The sequence below is a fragment of the Chiloscyllium punctatum genome, chromosome 11 (genome assembly GCF_047496795.1).
Source record: "Chiloscyllium punctatum isolate Juve2018m chromosome 11, sChiPun1.3, whole genome shotgun sequence".
Taxonomy (NCBI): Eukaryota; Metazoa; Chordata; class Chondrichthyes; order Orectolobiformes; family Hemiscylliidae; genus Chiloscyllium; species Chiloscyllium punctatum.
The window spans coordinates 90,669,122-90,692,193 of NC_092749.1; the positions used below are offsets into that span (position 1 = coordinate 90,669,122).

Genomic DNA, 23,072 nt, shown 5'->3' on the forward strand with positions numbered 1-23,072 from the left:
AAAACCATTTGCTGCACATTCCAGAGGAGAGGTGCAGCAGATACATTTGCAACAGAGTGGGGAAAGGCTTGCTGTATTTTCAGAGGTCTTTAGTAATGTTAATCTAGTGAAATCTTTGAGATATGAATAATCTTTGCATTTTTCATAACGTGGAAATTTCAGATACCAGATCAGCATAAAATGAAATAACCTCTAGCACATCAAGGAAACACAACTCTATTTGACACCAAAACTGTTAACTGTGACTGGTTCTGATGTTACTACGATGGTCATCCTTCTCAGTGCAACATTTCTGTATGCAGCCAGTGAGTCTCATTCAGACGAAGCATGCACAAGCAAGAAACCCAAAAGTTCAAGGAGGAAAAGACAAGTGACAACAAAAGAAGAGAGATTGCCAGTTGGTATTCCTTATAATATCCTTAAATATTGTGAAATGCTAACACCAGCCTATGAGAACTACTTGTTCTGAATTTTATTTCAGTTTGTATAATAACTTACAATAAAATGGTATGCTGTGGAATGGTAGAATGCCTAACACAATGAGATCCTGATCTTAGCCTGGGTCACTTTGCAGAGCCCTCTTGTTCCTTAATTATCCTTTCCTAAGAAAAGCCATCGACCTCAGTTTTAAAAACTGAAATTAAAACTCGTGACTTGGAGGAGCATGTTCCAGATTTCCTCTCTCCCTTGTGTGAAAGCATGCTTTCTGGTTTCACTCCTGAATACACCAAGCTGTAAGTTTAGGTTTCAGTTCCTTTGATTTTGGTTTCTTGTTGAAGATTTCTCTTTGCCCCACCGAATCCCTTTGTAAATTCCAATCTTCTAAACTTGTAAGGATGCAGACCATATTAGTTTAACTTCATAGAGTCATAGAGATGTACAGCATGGAAATAGACCCTTCGGTTCAACCCATCCATGCTGACCAGATATCCCAACCCAATCTAGTACCACCTGCCAGCACCCGGCACATATCTCTCCAAACCCTTCCTATTCATATTCCCATCCAGATGCCTTTTAAATGTTGTAATTGTACCAGCCTCCACCACTTCCTCTGGCAGCTCATTCCATACACGTACCACCCTCTGGGTGAAAAAGTTGCCCCTTCGGTCTCTTTTATATCTTTCCCCTCTCATCCTAAACCTATGCCCTCTAGATCTGGATTCCCCCACACGAGCGAAAAGACTTTGTCTATTTATCCTATCCATGACCCTCATACCTTTTCAACCTCTATAAGGTCACACCTCAGCCTCCGACGCTCCAGGGAAAGCAGCTCCAGCCTGTTCAGCCTCTCCCTATAGCTCAAATCCTCCAACCCTGGCAACATCCTTGTAAATCTTTTCTGAACCCTTTCAAGTTTCACAACATCCTTCCAACAGCAAGGAGACCAGAATTGCATGACGCCATTAGCTCAGGTATCATTTAAGGCACCTGCATTGTACCCCGCCAAGACCAATGTATTCTTTGGTGCTCTAAACATAATGCAGTAGTCCTGATAAGGTCAGACCAAAGTTTTACAGAACTGAAGAGCACTTAAGGAACAGGTACTACGTGTCCTTGGATAAGCATGTACCCAGCAGGCAGGGTGGAAGTGATCGAGCAAGGGAGCCATGGTTTACTAAAGCATTTGAATCTCTTGACAAGAGGAAGAAGCAGGCTTATGTTAAGATGAGGTGTGAAGGCTAAGTTAGGGGCTTGAGAGTTACAAGTTAGGGGAAAGTGAGGACTGCAGATGCTGGGGGTCAGAGTCGAGAGTGTCGTGCTAGAAAAGCACAGCAGGTCAGACAGCATCCAAGGAGCAGGAGAATCGACATTTCAGGCATAAGCCATTCATCAGGAATGGGGCTTGGGGCCCAGGGGGGCTGAGAGATAAATGGGAGGGGAGTGGGGCTCGGGGGAAGGTAGCTGGGAATGTGGTAGGTAGGTGAAGGTGCAGTTGGAAGTGATAGTGGGAAGGATGGGTGAGAAGGAAGGAAGATGGACAAGTAGGACTGATCAAGGGCACAGTGCTGAGTTGGAGAATTGGGACTGGGATAAGGTGGGGAGGAGGAGAAATGAGGAAACTGGTGAAATTCATATCACGTGTGGTTACAAGCTCCCAAGGCACAAGATGAGGCATTCTTCCTCCAGGTGTCGGGTGGTAAGGGTTTGGCGATGGAGTAGGCCCAAGACCAGCATGTACTTAGTGGAGTGGGAGTGGAAGTTAAAATATTCAGCCATAGGGCGAAGGGTTGGTTGATGCAGTTGTTGCAGAAATGTTCTTTGAAACGATCTACAAGTTGGCATCCTGTTTCCCCCATGTACAGGAGAGCACATCGGGTGCAATGGATATAGTAGATAATGTGCGTGGAAGAACAGGTAAATTTCTGTCGGATATGGAAAGATCCTTGAATGGAGGTGAGCGGGGAGGTATGGGCACTGGTTTTGCACTTCCTGCGGTGGCAGGGGAAGGTGCCGGGGGTGGGGTACGTGGATCTGACGAAGGAGTCTCAAAGGGAATGGTCTCTCCAGAACGTACATGTGGGTAGAGAGGGAAATATATCCTTCCCTGGCAGGAAAGACCTAAAAAGAGAGCTAAGAAGAGCCAGGAGGGGACATGAGAAGTCATTGGCAAATAGGATCAGGGAAAACCCTAACCCACCTTATCCCACTCCCAATTCTCCAACTCAGCACTGTGCCCTTGATCAGTCCTACTTGTCCATCTTCCTTTCTTCTCACCCATCCTTCCCACTATCACTTCCAACTGCACCTTCATCGATCTACCACATTCCCAGCTACCTTCCCCCGAGCCCCACTCCCCTCCCATTTATCTCTCAGCCCCTCTGGGCTCCAAGCCCCATTCCTGATGAATGGCTTATGCCTGAAATGTCGATTCTCCTGCTCCTTGGGGTATATCAGGAATAAAAGAATGACTAGAGAAAGATTAGGGCCATTCAAGGAGAGTAGTGGGAAGTTGTATGTGGACTCCGAGCAGATAGGAGAAGAGCTAAATGAATGTTTTTTTGTCAGTATTCACACTGGAAAAAGAAAATGTTGTTGAGAAGAATACTAAGATACAGGCTATTAGACTAGATGGGATTGAGGTTCACGAGGAGGTGTTAGCAATTCTGGAAAGTGTGAAAATAGATAAATCCCCTGGGCTGGATGGGATTTATCCTCGGTTTCTGTGGAAAGCCAGGGAGGAGATTGCAGAGCCTTTGGCTTTGATCTTTATGTCGTCATTGTCTACAGGAGGAGTGCCAGAAGACTGGAGGATAGCAAATGTTGTTTCCTTGTTCAAGAAGGGGAGTAGAGACAACCCTGGTAATTATAGACCAGTGAATTGTGGGTAAAGTGTTGGTAAACGTTATAAGAGGATTTATAATCATCTAGAGAGTAATAATTTAATTAGTGATAGTTAACACTGTTTTGTGAAGGTTAGGTTGTGCCTCACAAACATTATTGAGTTCTTTGAGAAGGTGACCAAACAGGTGGATGAGGGTAAAACGGTTAATGTGGTATATATGGATTTCAGTAAAGATATTTAATAAGGTTCCCCATGGTAGGTTATTGCATAAAATACAGAGGCGTGGGATTGAGGGTGATTTAGCAGTTTGGATCAGAAATTGGCTAGCTGAAAGAAGACAGAGAGTGGTGGTTGATGGGAACACTTCAGTTACTAATGGTGTTCCGCAAAGATCTGTTTTGGGGCCATTGCAGTTTGTCAGTTTTATAAATGACTTGGATGAGGGCATAGTAGGATGACTTAGTAAATTTGCGGATGACTCTCAGGTCAGTGGAGTTGTGGATAGTGCTGAAGAATGTTGCAGGTTACAGAGGGACATAGATAAGCTACAGAGCTGGGTTGAGAAGTAGCAAACTGAGTTTAATGCAGAAAAGTGTGAGAATAATTCACTCTGGAAGGAGCAACAGGAATAAAGAGTACTGGGCTAATTGTAAGATTCTTGTTAATGTAGATGAGCAGAGAGATCTCTGTGTCCATGTGCATAGATCCCTGAAAGTTGCCACCCAGGTTGATAGGGTTTTTCAGAAGGCATATGGTGTGTTAGCTTTTATTGGTGGAGGGACTGAGTTTCAGAGCCATGAGGTCATGCTGCGGCTGTACAAAACTTTGGTGCGGCTGCACTTGGAGTATTGTGTACGGTTCTAGTCACCGCATTGCAGGAAGGATGTGGAAGCTTTGGAAAGGATTCAGAGAGGATTTACTAGAATATTGCCTGGTATGGAGGGAAGTTCTTGTAGGAAAGGCTGAGGAACTTGAGGCTGTTTTCATTCGAGAGAAGGTTGAGAGGTGACTTAAGTGGAACAAATAAGATAAGACATATAAGATAATCAGAGGGTTAGATAGAGTGGACACTGAGAACCTTTTTCCTCAGGTAGTGATGGCTAGCATGAGGGTATGTAACTTTAAATTGAGGGGTGATTGATATAGGACAGAGCAGTAGGGGGCGTGGAATGCCCTGCCTGCAACAGTAGTAGAAGGCAACTTCAAGGGCATTTAAATGGTCATTAGATAGACATATGGATGAAAATAGAATAGTGTAGAATAGATGGGCTTCAGATTGTTTCCACAGTAGGTGTAACATCGAGGGCGGAAGGTTTTTGGAGTTGAAAATGATTTACCTTTTACAAATCCATGCTGGTTTCCCAAGTCTATACTTATTTAATTAACTGTTATTTGGTCCTAGATAACTGTTTTTAAAGCTTTTTAATCAGCAAGGTTATAATATCCGGCCTGTAGTTGTTGGATTTAGCCTTTCATTCTTCCTCTTTCTTTATAATTGTAGCAGAATCTTGTTCCTTTATAAAGACAATTGATGTGTTCTATATCACAACCATGCCTTTTGCCTTCATGAGTGCATTTCCTTTGTGATACTTAATCAGCCTTATCCCACCTATTACTACACTTAATATTTGTACCCCTGTGAAAGATTCCCTTTCCATTTGTTAGCTGTCAGTCTCTTCTCTTAGTTTCTCTTTGCCTCTCTGATTCTCTTTCTCACTTCAACACCATAACTCTATTCTCACTTTTATTGTGAACTTTATATCTGTGATGCACACTTTATATCTGTGATGCCACAACTTGAACTGTCTATCTCTTTTGTCATCCAGAGCTTCTGTTTTCCTGTTTTTGTTGACTAGTTGTTTGATTAAATTTTGCCTGCCAAACTTTGATTCCAGTTTACTTGGACAGGCATTACTTCATTGAAATATTTTTGCTCTAGATTGCTCCTTTACCTTTTCCATAATCTAAACCAATGATCACTGTTCTTTCAAAGATTTTCTTTCTGACACCTGATCCACCTTCCTCCCCAGAATCAGATCCAGTATTGCATCTTTCCTCATTGGACTAGTAATATACTGATCAAAAAATTCTCCTGTTCACATTTTAGAATCTCTTTTTGCTCATTGCCCTTTGCATTGTCACTGTCCCAGTCTATAGTAACATAATTGAATCTGTCATTATTATAATCCGTAGCTTATGTATATTTTGTTTATGGTATGTATATATTTCAATAGACCTTGTACACTTCTTGCCCTTCTACTCCTCTACATCTTTTTTCACTACTTGGCAACCTGTACAATACATTTAGTAAGTACTGGCATCCCTATTATTTCGTAATTCTAACTGAAAGGATCCTGTCCTTGACCCCTTCAAGACACCCTCTCTCTCCAGCATTGCAATATTCTCTTTAATCAATACTACCACCCCATTTCTTTCTTTTTCCTTCCCTGTTCTGCCTGAAAATCTTGTATCCAGAAATATTTAATACCTAATCCTACCCTTTTTTGAGTCAGCTCACCATTATTGCTATGACATCACTTTCCTGTGTGGTTATTTGCAGCTAGAGCTCACCAACCTTACTTATTATATTCTGTGCACGTATATACATGCACTGAACCTTAATTAGATTTTGCTGTATTCACTTTTAGTCTGACTCCACCTAAAATCTTTATTTTCTGTTCCTGTCATGCTATCTGACACTCCCAATCCTCTGTACACCTTGTTTCTCCTCTCTATTGCTACATCTTGGTTCCTGGTCCCTTGCCAAACTAGTTGAAGCTCTCTCTCTCTCCAATAGCACCCCCAAAATGGCCTTGAGGTTATTGCTTCTGGCTCTGACTCTGTTTAGATGCAAGCCATTCAGCTTATAGACTCCCATCTTGCCCAGAAATTCCCAATGTCCCAGGAATTCCAAGTCCTCTTTCCTGTTCCATCTCTCCAGCCAGGCAATTGTCTGTTCTATCCATCTATTTTCACTGACAGCCATGGTGCACGGGGAGCAATTTGAGTTCCTGCTTTTTCTCTTTCTTCACTCCCCTCAATCTGCCTGTATAATGTCTCCCTGTTTCTGACCACAGCCACCCCCTTCAGAATGCTCCAGGGAGGCAGCAGAGCATTTGAAATCAGGTTGGTGGGTGCAGAAAATGTTATTGTTAGGGAATCTTCTATTCTGATTGCTTTCCAGACCTTATCCCCTCAAATGCAACTGAATCCCTTCCTGTTCCATAGACTTTACCGTAACTGTACTTCCCAGAGGATCTGTCTCCCTCACCAGTCTGTAGAACAGAATACCAGTTGAAGAATGCAGTGCAATCCTTGGACAGTTGTACCACCTGCCTGCTCCTTCTTGTCTGTCCAGTGGTCAGCCATTCCCTCTCTGCATACTCTTATGCTGCAGGATGACCACTTATTGAACCGTGTATCCACCTGTGGATGAACCACTGCAAATGCCTGCAGCTGCTGTTCAAGTTCCAGGACCTGCAGCTGGAGTTCTTCCAGCCTGATAACACGTGATTGCCTGGGAGGCAAATATTGTTCTGGAGTTCTCACTGGCACAGGCCGTGCATTCCAAGTGACCAAGGTTCCCTGTTATGCTTCTTTACTAGGCAACTCACTAACAGCATAAATAAATTTAAGACTTGAAAGAACAACACTTACCAGCTACTGTAGGGAAACTGTAAAAAATCAACATCATCCTTCCCGACTGTACCAAATTCCCAGCTTTAGCACTTTGTTAATTCTACACTGTTCTGTACAATAAAGAAGTATATTTATTTTATACAGAGCTGATGACACACCTACAAGTTACAACTGCTAACTTTAGCACTTTGTTAATTCTGCACTGTTCTGTGATCACTCTGTGCTATAAAAAAATTATTTATTTTTTATAGAGCTGATGACACACATTCAAGTTACAACTGCTAACTCAGCTCCCTGTTCAATCAGCATCTGTTCAGGCAACTGCTTACAGCTGATTGACAGACAACTGGCCCTGACAGGCAATTTCTATTAACTATATAGCAGCGTAACTTCTTCAGCCATTTTTTGAAACTCAAAGTCAAATTCTCAATTTGAGTATTACTGAAAACAATTTGACAATTAATTGTCAGTCTTGATCTTAACTGGTTCATTCTCCATCGGAATACCTCTATCAATCAACCTTTTGACTAATCTCCTCATACAGTATGAAAGGGTTGTTGGGATCTTGTGGTGGAGTACTAGTGTCTCTAGTTTCCCAAGTTCAGGTTCCACCTGCTCCAGAGGTATGTTGTTAGAAAATACCTAAGAAGGTTATTTTCACTTTACGTTGGCAAGATGAAAGGCCTTTCACAACTATGTTTTTTTTTCAGCAGTACTCAGGTTCTGTACTACCAAATAACTATTTACAAAATCTCAATGGGAAACTAAATTTTAGCTTCGGAAGTAACAGAATTCACACTTGCACCATATTTCTGACTTTAGTGCTCTATTAAAAGTGTACTCAGTCTGCAATCACTCCATCTGATAGAAAATTCTTTTTATTTGTACAGAGCTTATGGCTCATACCCAAGTTATATCCTGACTCAGTATAACACCCTAATTCCTGACCTGATAACCACGGCCACCTCTGGGCAGCACAGTGGCTCAGTGGTCAGCACTGTTGCCTCACATTGCTAGGGACCCAGGTTCAATTACAGCCTAAGGCAATAGTCTGTGTGGAGTTTGCACCTTCTCCCCGTGTCTGCGTGGGTTTCCGCCCATAGTTCAAAGATGTTCATTAGGTGGATTGGCCATGGTAAACTGCCCATAGTATCCAGGAATGTGCAGGCTATGTGGATTAGCCATAGGAAATGCAGAGCTACATGGATGGGGTGGGTGTGGGTACGTTGCTCTTTGGAGGTTTGGCGTGGACTTGATGGGCTGAATGGCCTGCTTCCACACTGTAGAGATTCTATATTTGCCCCGATGCCTTACGCAAGACCTGACCTCACCCATTTCTCCATCACTCTTTATTAGCTCATTCTTCCTGTGGTGCAGCTTCTGGTTGACAACTGTATTCACTGAATAGTTTTGATGCTTTTACTGGGACACAGTATTGGCCTCAGTTATTCACTGAACCAGCAGAAACTTCTGCTTTTGCAGCAGCAGGTCCTGGAAACCCTGTGCATCAAATCTTCCTCCTTTAATTTGACACAACACCAAACAGGGATTGATTAGGTCCCTCTCATTTCCAACTTTCCACAGTGTGCTCATGAACCCATCTCCAAGACAACAGGAAGATACACTCACCTCACTAACGGACCCCTGAGAGATAATCTCCTCTAGCCCCATAATCCTTTTGAGGTATCAGAGTTCATCCAGTCTAGCCTTTTCAGCACCTCCAATTTTAATCGCTCCACTTTTGGTGGCCACTTCTTCAGCTGTCTTGACCCAAAGATCTAGAACTCCTTCCCTAAACTTCTCTGACTCACTAACTCACTTCATTCCTTTAAGACACTCCTTGGATCCTACCTGTCTTGAATGAACTCAGAGCCAAATTTTTATAATGCTCCTGTGAAGCACCTTGAGATGTTTATTATATTAAAGGAATTATAACATACAAGTAGATGATGATATCTTGATATAGTTTTTCTCAATGCTAGCCTTTAGCAGTTCCATATTATTGTTGAATCTATTGTTGGTTTACTGTTTGTAAGTTCACCTCAACTTTTATGCTGTTATTTATTCCTTCAACCATTTTCAAGTCACAATTTTGCTCTTTAAGATTTTATTGAAAATGATTCTGCGCTACACCTTTGCCTCTTTGGCCTTTTACACTTTACTGGCTACAACCTCAGGCCACATTTTTATCAGGCAGGGTCGTGAAAACAGCATTTGGTATGCTTGCCTTTATTGGACAGTGCATTGAGTGTAGGAGTTGGGAGGTCATGTTGCATCTGTACAGGACATTGATTAGGCCACTTTTGGAATACTGCATGCAATTCTGGTCTCCCAGCTTAGGAAAGATGTCGTTAAACTTGAAAGGGTTCAGAAAAGATTAGATTCCCTACAGTGTGAAAACAGGCCCTTCAGCCCAACAAGTCCACACCGACCTTCCGAAGAGTAATCCACCCAGACCCATTCCCCTACATTTACCGCTGACTAATGCACCTAACACTATGGGCAATTTAGCATGGCCAGTTCACCTGACCTGCACATATTTGGATTGTGGGAGGAAGCCAGAGCACCTGAAGGAAACCCACGCAGACACTGGGAGAATGTGCAAACTCCACTCAGTCACCCAAGGTGACAATTTAACCTGGGTCTCTGCTGCTGTGAGGCAGCACTAACCACTGAGCCACCATGCTGCCCAGATTTACAACGACGTTGCCAGGGTTGAAGGGATTGAGCTGTAGGGAGAGGCTGAATAGGCTGGCGCTATTTTGCCTGGAGCATCAGAGGCTGAGGGGTGACCTTCTAGAAATTTGTAAAATCTTGAAGGGTAGGGATAGGCTGAATAGTCAAGGTCCTTTCGCCTGGGTAGAAAAGTCCAAAACTAGAGGGCATACGTTTAAGGTGAGAGGGGAAAGATTTAAAAGGGACCTAAGGAGCAACTTTTTCATGCAGAAGCTGGTGCATGTATGGAAAGGAAGTGGTGTAAGCTGGAATGATTACAACATTTGAAAGGCACCTGGCTGGGTATCTGAATAGGAAGAGTTTAGAGGGAAATGGGTCAAATACTGGCAATGGGACTAGATTAATGTCAGATGTCTGGCTAGCATGGACGAGTTGGACCAAAGGGCCTGTCTCTGCCTCTATGACTGTATGACTCTTTGCTGTCTTACAAGTGCATCGAGTGCTGAACTGTTTGGATGGGGAAGCATTAGCTCAGCTTTATTAACAGAGTGTGCATGCTTGCTGTTTTAGTTGCTTTCTTGCTTCCACATATACAGCAACATTCTGTATTTATACAATGCCTTCAACAAAGAACTTCACTCTTCACAGAAGTATAACCAAAAGAAATTGGCTAGGATACAAGAGGCTGCAAAGAGATTTAGACAGGGTTAAGTATCAACAACATGGCAGCTGAAGACTATATGGGGAAATGTAGTAAAGCAGCATTTTTTAAAAATGATGTGAAACTTATATAAGTGTTGATGTTCAGAGAGACTCGAGTGTAGTTATATAAGAAACACAGTAAATTAGCATATAGGTACAGCAGCACTGAGGAACAGAATATGGCATGTTGGCCTTTATTGCAAGGGAGTTGAAGTATAAAAATTTACTATCGTACAGGCTTTCGATGAGATCAAACCTGGAATAATACTTTGTACAATTTGGTCTCTGTATTTAAAGAATACGATTACAACTTACAATGGCTTTGTTCATCATATCCGGTGACTTTGACCAGGCCAACCTCAAGTACATTCTACTAAAATACCATCAACACATCTCCTGTCACACCAGAGGTCCGGACATCGTTAAGCATTGCTATACAACCATCAAAGATGCCTACTGCTCCATACCCCACCTGCATTTTAAAAAATCAGATCACAACGCCCTGCTCCTCCTCCAGATTTACAAGCAAAAATTGAAGCCTGAGGATCCTGTGCAGAAGGTAGTGGTCTGAGGCAACGGAACGATTTTTATGGGATTGCTTAGAGTCAGTGGGCTGGTGCATATTCAAGAATTCAGTAGCCAACGTAAACAAGTATGCCAATACTGTTACGAACTTCATTAGTCCTTCGATACGGTGCCCAAAATGCTCACAATATCCCAAATGCAGCCTGACCAGAACCTTATACAGCCTCAGCAGTACATTTCTGCTCTTGTATTCCAGACCTCTTGAAATGAATGCTATCATGGCATTTGTCTTCCTATGCCAACTGAACCTGCAGATAACCTGCACATCTTTGGACTGTGGGAGGAAACCGGAGCACCCAGAGGAAACCCACACAGACAGTTACCTGCGGCTGGAATTGAACCTGGGTCCCTGGGTGCTGTTATGCAGTAGTGCTAACCACTGAGGCACAATTTCTTTTTTTTTTCTCTCTTGTTTTTCCTTTTTTTGTCTTTTCTATTACCTCTTGTTGAAGAGGTCAGTTGTGGCAACAGCATTGGCGATGATGAATAAGCCCAGCACCAGAACTGAGTTTGGGTTCCCAGAGGCTTCTGCGTCAAGTGCAGATTCGTGGAGGCGGTGGCAGAGATGGGTTTGGGCCCAGTACAAAACCCAGTGGCATTGGCAGCAGCTGCATTGGTGAGATGAGTCTGAAGTGGACTCATGGCGGCGGCACTGTCGAGTTTGGGCTGGGACCCAGTGGCATCAATGGCGTCTGCATTGGTGAGGACTCATAGTGGCAAGATTGCACGGAAGAGTGGCAAGGCAAGGGGGCTCATGCCTGGCTAATTTGCTATCTGTGCTAACTGGTTCCCTATTTCCATTGGTTATTAATTTGTTGGCTATAAAGGATTCTGTCCCCAATTCAAATGCTAGTAGCAATTGGCTTTTGGTTTCTTGATGAATTGTTTGTGCAAAAACCTTTGACAAAAAAAAATCCATTAAGAAAATATTTCTACTCTTAGGAAATCCAAATTAAGGGTCATAAGTATGAGATAGTCACCAATAAATCCAATAAAGAATTAAGTACAATAGAAATGGGTAGACATAATGCAGGACAATAATATAAGATGCATTTAAGAGGAAGCAAGATAAGAACACAAAGGAAATAGGAATAGAAGGTTATACTGATAGGGTTATATTAAATTGGTTGAGAGGTGGCTCACGTGGAATATCAATACAGATCAAGTGGAGTGAATGGCTTGTTTTAGATTAGATTACTTACAGTGTGGAAACAGGCCCTTCGGCCCAACAAGTCCACACCGCCCCGCCGAAGCGTAACCCACCCATACCCCTACATCTACCCCTTACCTAACACTATGGGAAATTTAGCATGGCCAATTCACCTGACCTGCACATTTTTGGACTGTGGGAGGAAACCGGAGCACCCGGAGGAAACCCATGCAGACATGGGGAGAATGTGCAAACTCCACACAGTCAGTCGTCTGAGGCGGGAAATGAACCCGGGTCTCTGGCACTGTGAGGCAGCAGTGCTAACCGCTGTGCCACCGTGCCGCCCACATGTTAGTGCTGTAACATATATGTAGTCAACTAATGGTGACAAATCTAACTGTCTCACACTCCCTCTAAGCTGTATGAGTGTGCAAATACACAGCAATCAGAAACGAGCAGGTGGAACAAACAAGTCTCTGCATGAGCAATGTCCCCTTAACACGTGGCTGCACATTAATCTTGAAACGGTGACGCAGTGCAACAAGCCAAGTACATGCAACAAACAGAAGTTAAAAGGAGCAATGCTCTCTCTACTGTTTTGCTTGAAGAAGTTTCTCTCAACCCCTTCTGTGCACTACTTTATACCCTCAGTAAGATCAAACACAATAAACAGGACCAGAATTAGACCACAGGGCCTGCTGAGCTTGGTTCACTGTGCAATGGAAAATTATGAAAAAGTTAAATGAACAGGGAGGGGGAGGACTCAACTGAGGTTGTTAAAGTTTCCAAAACAAGTAATAGGATAGAAAGAATGAAAAAGTTCAGGAGTCTAACTTCAGACCCTGCAGATTAGGGGACAAATATGAGAAGGGGTAAAGTCAACATAGGACTGACAGTGTTGCACTTGAATGTCCTGGCAACATCCTTGTAAATCTTTTCTGAACCCTTTCCAATTTAATAATGTAATTCCTATAGCAGGGCAACCAGAATTGTACAGTTCTCCAAAAATGGTCTCACCAACATCTTGTACAACCTCAACATGATGTCCCAACTCCTAGACTTAATAGTCTGAGCAATGAAGGCAAGCGTGCTAAACGTGTTCTTAACCACCCTGTCTACCGGTGATGCAATTTTCAGGTCTTGCTGTGTGTGGGCAAGGACTGCGTCATTATCTGAGAAATTAATGATACTGAAGAGTTTGCAAATGTTAGAGGGAAGGTCATTGATGAAACAGCTGAACACATTTTGGTCTTGGACACTCCTCTGAAAATCTGATGCAGTGATTTCTTAGAATTGCAGTGATTGGCCTCTAACAACAGTAACCATTTTTGTTTGCCTGGGTATGGCTTCAGCAGTTGGAGAGTTTTCACTTTGCTTCTCAATTTGTTTCAATTTTGTCAGGGCTTCTTTGTGCCATACTTGATCAAATGGCATTTTGATGTCAAGGGTAGTCACTCTTGTCTCTCCTCTGTATTTCAGATCTCCTGTCCTTGTTTGAGCCAAGACTGAAACAAGGACTGGAGGTGAGTTTCCATAGAGGAACCCAATGTAAGTATTGATGAACAGATTGCTGCTTGATAAAATTGTATTATAACAATACCTTCCATCCCTTTGATGGTATGAATTCGTGAGATTGAATTTATCCCTTTTTTGTAGATGGACATATCCAAGCAATGTTTGTCACATTAATGAAGTTGTCATTGTGTTGTAGCCATACTAGAACAGCTTGGTTAGAGAGAGTCTTCATCAGTACAGCCACTGTTTGATTTGATACTGTGAGACTTCATTAGTTTCACGAATTAATTCAGTGCCTCACTCCTGATTGTCTACCACTATGCCACCACCTTTGGTGTGATTATCCTGCCAGAGAGACCTGACATATACAGGGATGTTGTTGGAGCAGGTGTCCAACCTGATGGTCTTACAAAATCAGAGCCAAATCAGTCTATATGGAATATTCTAATTGTGGCACAAAGATTCAATTACCTCGGGTTATACAGGATAAGCTTCAGGAGTTCTTTGATTCACTGATTTTCAAATATATACTATTCTCTGTAACTTTTTTATCTGCTGTAGCAAGACGTTTCTTATGCAGATGTGAGGACTTTGCAGGGTATGATTTTGTTGATGCAAGGTTGTCTGTCTATTTTTAATTATCTTATATTCTTTTTGTTGTGGTTGATATAACTGAGTGGTTTGTTATGCCATTTAATAAGACAATTAAAAATCACCCACGTTGTTGTGGCTCACATATAGGCCAAACCTGGTAAGGTCAATGAGGCATTAACAAATCAGATGGATTTTTATGCCAATCCAATAGTTTATTGATGACAAATATTTATAGTAAGTCTGGAATAAATGCTACCAGCTGAATTTAAGTTCACACCTCCAAATTAGGCCAGAACTCTGGAAAATTATTTTAATAAAATAACCCCTATGCTGCTTTTCCTGTTCTTGGAAACTGTGATGAGTCCTAAATGAACTGTGTTGTAGTTTTGCTCTGTCTCTTCCTGCAGCTCATTGACAGACAATTACTGAAGGAGGTGGGACCAACTGGCTTGGGGAGAGTCTCCGAGGTACAGGAGTTGCTTGATGAAGTAAGCCACTACTTCCAGTATATTTGATCAATGAGAATGTCATATTGTCATGTATAAATAACTGATGCTGTCAAGCGGCTCGGTAATCAGAGGGCACCGATTTAAGAGAATTGGTGCCAGTGGGGAGATGAGATTTGTTTTACACAAGCGGTAATAATCTAGAATGTAGTGTTGGAAAGTTTCAATGATAATTTTCAAAAAGGAAATTAGGGGTGTAGGAAATTAAATGGATCTACTAAAGAGCTGGCACAGTAATGATGGGCCAGATAGTTTTGTTTTGTGTTCTTTGATGCTATTATGCTACTGAAGGCATTCTTTTATAACCTAATTATCTTTACCATTAAAAAAAAATCTGCACTCTGTATTTGTGACCTTACCCAGGGAGCAGACCCAAACTGCAGCAACAAAGACAACAGACCAGCCCTAACTGTGGCCGTTATGAATCAACATCATGAGGTTGTCCCAGTGTTGGTGCAGAAAGGGGCAGACATTAACCAACTGTCAGGGCCGTAAGTAGAAATACTGTTTTCCAGGGCTTTATGCAGGAGAAGGAGTGGAACAGTTTTAGTTTTGCCTTTGGGTAGAGCTTACCAGGGTGATTCCTAGAATTAAGGGGTTGTTTTCTGAAGAAAGTTTTGTAGTTGCTTTGTGAACTTTAAAAGTATCCTGCTTTATTCTGAAACATTCTGAAACACTCTGTCAATTTTTATTTTTAAAAAAGTTATGCATTCATTTGAGAGTTTAAAACTGGCGTTTGATGTTGCAAAATATTTTTAAGAATGGTAGTTTGCTGCAGGCTTGACTTTAACTTAGGATAGGGTCAATACATGTGAGTGTATGAGGGCTAGAGTGAGCAACAACCATCTAGTCAATGCCCCACTGCATATTTAAAGGTCTAATAGGTCCAATCTTGCATTTGATCCTATGAGCCTCTGCCCACCCATAATTCACCTGGTCTATTTCTGATCTTTTCCTTCCTTGACTTATGTGTCTCCATTCCTGGAGGTAAGCTATCAAATATTATTCACTACAAACACACACACACTCCCACAGCCACCATGACTTTATTTCCTCAGACCTCACTCCATTTCCCCAGTTACTGTTTCCATTATATCAGTTCTAATGAAGTAAACCCCCACACGAGCACTGCTGATGTCTTCCTTTTGTCTCAACTGAGGAGTCCCACTGGAATTGGTTGACAGGGCTCCCCACTACATTCAGTCCATTTCACAAAATTTCCTCTTTCATTCCTCATTCCCTATCCCAGAACTATGATCAGAGTCCCATTTTCTTCATCTGCCATCCACCAGGCTTTTTTCAATGGGTAATCCTCAGTCATTTTTGCTAGTTCCAAATTAATGCCCTCACCAAACATCTTTTCCCATTCTCCTCTTTCAGCGTTCCAAAAGGATTGTTCCGTCCACTCCTTGGTTATCTCAAATATCTTCTTTCCTACAATACCTTTCTATGCAAAGGCAAGAGATGCTACTCCTGTCCTTTCATCTTCTCTCTTCTAGAACTTCAGGACATTCTGCCTTTGAACCTGTTCCCCATTTAATAAGATGATGGCTGATCTGGTTGTGGTCTCAACTCCACTTTCCTATCTGATCCCTCTAGCCCTGAAGTTCCTCGTCTATCCAGAATTTACCTAACTAAGCCTTGAATAAATCCAATGATTCAGTTTCCTGTGCTTTCTCGGGAGAACCATTCCATAGACTAACTTGCCTCAGAGGAGGTTGAACTGTTCATCAACTTCACTATCACCTTTCATCCCAACCTCAAATTCACCTGGACCATCTCAGACATCTCCCTCCCCTTCCTGGACATCTCCACCTCCAGCGACTGACTAACCACAGATCTACTACAAACCTGATGAAGGACTTTTGCCTGAAACGTCGGTTTCCTGCTCCTCAGATGCTGCCTGACCTTCCGTTTCTTTTCCAGAACCACTCTAATCTATTACAAACCCACTGACTCCCACAGCTACCTGGACTACATCTCCTCCTACCCTGCCTCCTGTAAAAATGCCATCCCTTATTCCCAATTCCCCCACCTCCACTGCATCTGTTCCCAGAATGACCACTTCCACCATAGAAAATCCCAGATGGCCTCCTTCTTCAGAGACTGCAATTTCCTCTCTTATGTGGTCAACAATGCCCACCTTATCCCAGTCCCAAGCATCCAACTTGGCACCACCCTCTTGACCTGTCCATTGTCACTCCACCCATCTCTCTGACCTATCACCTCCCCAATCTTAATCTACCTATTGCATTCTCAGCTACCTCCCCTCTCCCATTTCTCTCTCAGCCCGCTGGCCTACAAGCCTCATTCCTAACGAAGGGCTTATCCTGAACCATCAATTTTCTTGCTCCTCGGTTGCTGCCTGACCTGCTATGCTTTCCCAGCACCACACTCTCAACTCAGAAAAAACTGACCTAATTTCCATCTTAAAAGCAAGACATCTTATTCTTATACTGTGACTTCTGGTGCTAGTCTCTCCTACAAGGATAAAGATCTTGAAAGTCCCATCATAATCTTCTAAGTTTTAGTATAAACACATCTCATCAATGGGTCCAACCTGTTCCATCTTTAATCCCTTCAATCCAGGAATAAGTCAAGTGAACCTTGTTAAATTGCTTCTGATGCAATTATTTCCTATTTAAAATAGGAAGGGTAAAAGCATACACAGTAATCCAGATGCCTTCTCACCAATGTCCTTATGCAGCTGCAGCCAAACGTCCTGACTTTTATATTCCATCCCCCTTGCAATAAAAACCAGCATTCCATTTGCCTTACTAATCACCTGCTAAAAATGTGTTGCTGGAAAAGCACAACAGGTCAGGCAGCATCCAAGGAACAGGAGAATCGACGTTTCGGGCATGAGCCCTTCTTCAGGAATGAGGAAAGTGTGTCCAGCAGGCTAAGATAAAAGGTAGGGAGGAGGGACTTGAGGGAGGAGCGTTGGAAATGTGATTGGTGGAAAGAGGTCAAGGTGAGGGTGATAGGCCGGAGTGGGGTGGGGGCGGAGAGGTCAGGAAGAAAATTGCAGGTTAGGAAGGCGATGCTGAATTCTAGGGATTTGACTGAGACAATGTGGGGGAGGGGAAATGAGGAAGCTGGAGAAATCTGAGTTCATCCCTTGTGGTTGGAGGGTTCCTCGACGGAAGATGAGGCGCTCTTCCTCCAGCCGTCGTGTTGCTATGGTCTGGCGATTGGAGGAGTCCAAGGACCGGCATGTCCTTGGTGGAGTGGGAGGGGGAGTTGAAATGTTGAGCCGTGGGGTGGTTGGGTTGGTTGGTCCGGGTGTCCCAGAGGTGTTCTCTGAAACGTTCTGCAAGTAGGCGGCCTGTCTCCCCAGTATAGGGGAGGCCACATCGGGTGCAGTGGATGCAATAACTGATGTGTTTGGAGGTGCAGGTGAATTTGTGGCAGATATGGAAGGATCCCTTGGGGCCTTAGAGGGAAGTAAGGGGGGAGGTGTGGGCACAGTTTTGCATTTCTTGCGGTTGCAGGGGAAGGTGCGGGAGTGGAGGTTGGGTTGGTGGAGGGTGTGGACCTAACGAGGGAGTCACAGAGGGAGTGGTCTTTTCGGAACGCTGATAGGGGAGGGGAGGTAAATATATCCTTGGTGGTGGGGTCCGTTTGGAGGTGGCGGAAATGACGACGGATGATATGATGTATATGGAGGTTGGTGGGGTGGTAGGTGAGGACCAGTGGGGTTCTGTCCTGGTGGCGATTGGAGGAGTGGGGCTCAAGGGCAGAGGAGCGGGAAGTGGAGGAGATGCGGTGGAGGGCATCGTCAATCACGTCTGGGGGGAGATTGCGGTCTTTGAAGAAGGAGGCCATCTGGATTGTACGGTATTGGAACTGGTCCTCCTGGGAGCAGATGCTGCGGAGACGAAGGAATTGGGAACATGGGATGGCGTTTATACAGGGGTCGGGTGGGAGGAGGTGTGGTCTAGGTAACTGTGGGAGTCGGTCAGTTTATAGTAAATGTCCATGTTGATTCGGTCGCCCGAGATAGAAGTGGAGAGGTCTAGGAAGGGGAGGGAGGAGTCTGAGACGGTCCAGATGAATTTGAGATTGGGGTGGAAGGTGTTGGTAAAGTGGATGAACTGTTCAATCTCCTTGTGGGAGCACGAGGCAGTGCCGATACAGTCATCGATGTAGCGGAGGAAAAGGTGGGGGGTGGTGCCAGTGTAGCTGCGAAAGATGGACTGTTTCACATATTCTACGAAGAGGCAGGCATAGCTGGGGCCCACGCGGGTGCCCATGGCTACTCCTTTGGTTTCGAGGAAGTGGGAGGATTGGAAAGAGAAGTTGTTCAGGGTAAGGACCAGTTCAGTCAGTCGAAGGAGGGTGTCAATGGAAAGGTACTGGTTGGTACGGCAGGAAAGGAAGAAGCGGAGAGCTTTGAGTCCTTCGTGATGGGGGATGGAGGTGTACAGGGACTGGATGTCCATGGTGAAGATAGGGCGTTGGGGACCGAGGAAGCGAAAATCATGGAGGAGGTGGAGGGTGTGGGTGGTGTCCCAAAAGTAGGTGAGGAGTTCTTGGACTAAGGGGGACAGGACCGTGTTGAGGTATGCAGAGATGAGTTCGGTGGGGCAGGAGCAGGCTGAGACAATGGGTCGGCCGGGGCAGTCAGGTTTGTGGATTTTGGGCAGGAGGTAGAAACGGGCTGTACGGGATTGTGGGACTATGAGGTTGAAGGCGGTGGATGGGAGATCCCCTGAGGTGATGAGGTTATGGATGGTCTGGGAGATGATGGTTTGGTGGTGGGAGGTGTGGTCATGGTCAAGGGGGCAGTAGGAGGAGGTGTCCGCGAGCTGGCGTTTAGCCTCAGCGGTGTAAAGGTCGGTGCACCAAACTACTACCGCACCTCCCTTGCCTGCCGGTTTGATAGTGAGGTTGGGGTTGGAACGGAGGGAGTGGAGGGCTGCATGTTCCAAGGGTGAGAGGTTGGAGTGGGTGAGAGGGGTGGACAGGTTGAGGCGGTCAGTGTCGCGGCGGCAGTTGGATATGAAGAGATCAAGGGCAGCACGGGGTGTCCAGGTGGATGGGGTGTGTTGGAGGCGGGAGAAGGGGTCGTCAGAGGGTGGGCGAGAATCCTGGTTTCCAGGTGGATATGTGGAACAGTCCATCTTCTGAAGCTACACTGGCACCACCTTTTCCTCCGCTACATCGATGACTGTATCGGCGCCCACGAGGAGATTGATCAGTTCATCCACTTTATCAACACCTTCCACCCCGACCTCAAATTCACCTGGACCGTCTCAGACTCCTCCCTCCCCTTTCTAGACCTCTCCATTTCTATCTCGGGCGACCGAATCAACACGGACATTTACTATAAACCGATCGACTCCCACAGCTACCTAGACTACACCTCCTCCCACCCTGTCCCCTGTATAAATGCCATCCCATATTCCCAATTCCTTCGTCTCCGCCGCATCTGCTCCCAGGAGGACCAGTTCCAATACCGTACAATCCAGATGGCCTCCTTCTTCAAAGACCGCAATTTCCCCCCACACATGATCGACGGTGCCCTCCACTGCATCTTCTCCACTTCCCGCTCCTCCGCCCTTGAACCCCACACCTCCAATCGCCACCAGGACAGAACTCCACTGGTCCTCACCTACCACCCCACCAACCTCCATATACATCGTATCATCCGTCGTCATTTCCACCACCTCCAAACGGGCCCCACCACCAAGGATATAATTCCTTCCCCTCCCCTATAAGCGTTCCGAAAAGACCACTCCCTCTGTGACTCCCTCGTCAGGTCCACACCCCCCCAACCTCCACTCCCGGCACCTTCCCCTGCAACCGCAAGAAATGCAAAACTTGTGCCCACACCTCCCCCCTTACTTCCCTCCCAGGCCCAAGGGATCCTTCCATATCCGCCACATATTCACCTGCACCTCCACACACATCATTTATTGCATCCGCTGCACCCGATGTGGCCTCCTCTATACCGGGGAGACAGGCCACCTACATTTCAGAGAACACCTCTGGGACACCCGGACCAACCAACCCAACCACCCCGTGGCTCAACATTTCAACTCCCCCTCCCACTCCACCAAAGTCATGCAGGTCTTTGGACTCCTCCATCGCCAGACCATAGCAACATGACGGCTGGAGGAAGAGCGCCTCATCTTCTGCCTAGGAACCCTCCAACCACAAGGGATGAACTCAGATTTCTCCAGTTTCCTCATTTCCCCTCCCCCCACCTTGTCTCAGTCAAATCCCTCGAACTCAGCATCGCCTTCCTAACCTGCAATCTTCTTCCTGACCTCTCCACCCCCACCCCCACTCCGGCCTATCACCCTCACCTTAACCTCCTTCCACCTATCACATTTTCAACACCCCTCCCCCAAGTCCCTCCTCCCTACCTTTTATCTTAGCCTGCTGGACATACTTTCCTTATTCCTGAAGAAGGGGTCATGCCCAAAATGTCGATTCTCCTGTCCTTGGATGCTGCCTGACCTGCTGTGCTTTTCCAGCAACACATTTTCAGCTCTGATCTCCAGCATCTGCAGTCCTCACTTTCTCCTCAATAATCACCTGCTATACCAGAAAACTAACATCTTGCATAATTTCTATATCCATCTTGTCCTCTGTATGTTTTCACATATGAAGGATCACACATTCACCAAGTGAGCACTATACCCCTTTGAATCCTTCCCCTTCTTCCCATCAAAGCCATCCTCACTCCTTGCCAAGTATTCACAATACCCTTCTGACCTTCCTCTCTTTGACTCAGTAAAGGCCTCAGCCTCTTCTACTTTTGTGTCCACCACAATTAATTTTGAGCTTGGCCCAATGGTAAGCTCTTGTTCTGTTGCCTCCACACCTACTCCCTGATCAGGTCACAGAGACACTTAACAGGGGACCAGCCAATCCTTGCAGGAAATGAGATAATCTGGCATTTCAGACTAGTTGATTTGTGTATGTAAACAGACAGGACTCACTTAGTTTCTCATGTCCTGTTTCACGCTAGAGTGACTGCAGATTTTTCAATGTAGCAACTGCATCCCAGCTTAAGACAGCGATATGTAATAGTTCTCCTAATTAATGAAGGCTCATTAGAATGCTCTGCCTTGCTAATAGACATTTAAATTTATGCCTCTTTTTCGTTTCAAACACCATCCTATCATATATTTTTAAAATGTCATTTTCTTCAAACAAAGCCTTAATAACACTGCTCTCCATGAGGCTGCTGAGATGGGAACTCAAGGAGTGAAATGTGCAGCCGTTTTACTTGGGTAGGTTTTTTTTTCTGAATCTATATTAAACAATTTACATAAGACAATGTTATAAAGGAAAAGGAGGAGGGAAGTGGGACTAAATGAATAGTACTTTCAAAGAACTGGCAATGGCATAATTCGTCAGATTTTTTTACTCTATTAGATTTTATGACAACAAGTAGTTAAGTAGGAAAACAGGTATTTAGTATAGTCAGGTTTAGTATAGTATTCTATAAGCTATAGGAGCAGAATTAGGCATTGGGCCCATCGAATCTACTCCGCATCAGACTTTATTTGTGTCAATTGGCCAGAGTAGTGGGATCAGTGACTTGAAGGGTTGCAGATAAAAGAGGGGTGCATTAGCCATAATCCACTACCAGGTTCATACCTAAACAATGGTCATTTACACAAACTTAGCAAAGCAGCTGGACCTGTAGCTCAGCTTAAGTAACTGAGCAGAGGTAGGAGCAGATACAGGATGATAGAGACTTGCCAGTATTGGCTTTAATAAAGATGCTTAATCAATTCAGTCTAATTGATTTTTCTACCAATTATTTGCAGTTGCAATGCAAGTATAAAGAAGAAAAATGATAAAGCTTTAACAGCATATGACATAGTTGTCAAAAATGGCAATGACCAACTTACTTCACTGTTTGCTGCAAAAATGGGACAAGGAATGTTAGATAAATTCTCCAAGACCAAGCATGTCAGCCTGGATGTCTTTTAATACTTCCTTGAAGGTTCGGGCACATCCAGCACCAAAGTTGTTTTTCAGTGCAAACATTCAAGTACACTTTAATTTATAGAACTCACATTTTGCAACTAGACGTGAAAGCACCTCCAGATGCGAAAGCAAGTTCAGACTCTGAGAAAGTCAATCGTTCTGCAGCTGTATGTTTTTAAGACGCCCTCAATATTTTGAAAAGACTCAACGGATAATCTACTAAGGGAAGAAAGACGAGTCTTTGTGTTGTCAATATGAAATTGACTTTTAGATTTGGTTTACCTCAAGCAAACTATTTTAAAAAAACATTGAACTGTGAGTTGCTGGTTTTGATCCAGCATGTCTTTTATAAATTTAATCAGAAAAATTTCTACTGTAAATCCAAGGATTGCACTACTTTTTGACAGAACTCTAAAACATTTTGTAGCAAAGCATTTCAAATGTAACATTAGATATGCAGATGATCTTA

At 44.1% G+C, this 23,072-nt stretch overlaps 1 protein-coding gene across 10 annotated transcripts in view; it reads left to right on the forward strand.

Annotated features, from left to right (window-relative positions):
* The window catches only part of dzank1 (double zinc ribbon and ankyrin repeat domains 1), a 113,949-nt gene extending 90,877 nt beyond the window's left edge, over positions 1 to 23,072 (forward strand). For 6 of the 10 annotated variants that reach the window (XM_072581221.1, XM_072581224.1, XM_072581223.1 and 3 more), the window contains 5 exons: positions 303 to 397; positions 14,552 to 14,632; positions 15,014 to 15,141; positions 21,823 to 21,897; positions 22,441 to 23,072. In XM_072581221.1, the coding sequence (XP_072437322.1) occupies positions 303 to 397; positions 14,552 to 14,632; positions 15,014 to 15,141; positions 21,823 to 21,897; positions 22,441 to 22,606 (545 nt within the window). In that variant the 3' untranslated portion in view covers positions 22,607 to 23,072. Of the gene's footprint in view, positions 1 to 162; positions 255 to 302; positions 398 to 13,514; positions 13,584 to 14,551; positions 14,633 to 15,013; positions 15,142 to 21,822; positions 21,898 to 22,440 lie in introns of those variants that run through there. The other 4 variants (XR_011961911.1, XM_072581222.1, XM_072581226.1 and 1 more) reach the window with 4 other exon arrangements.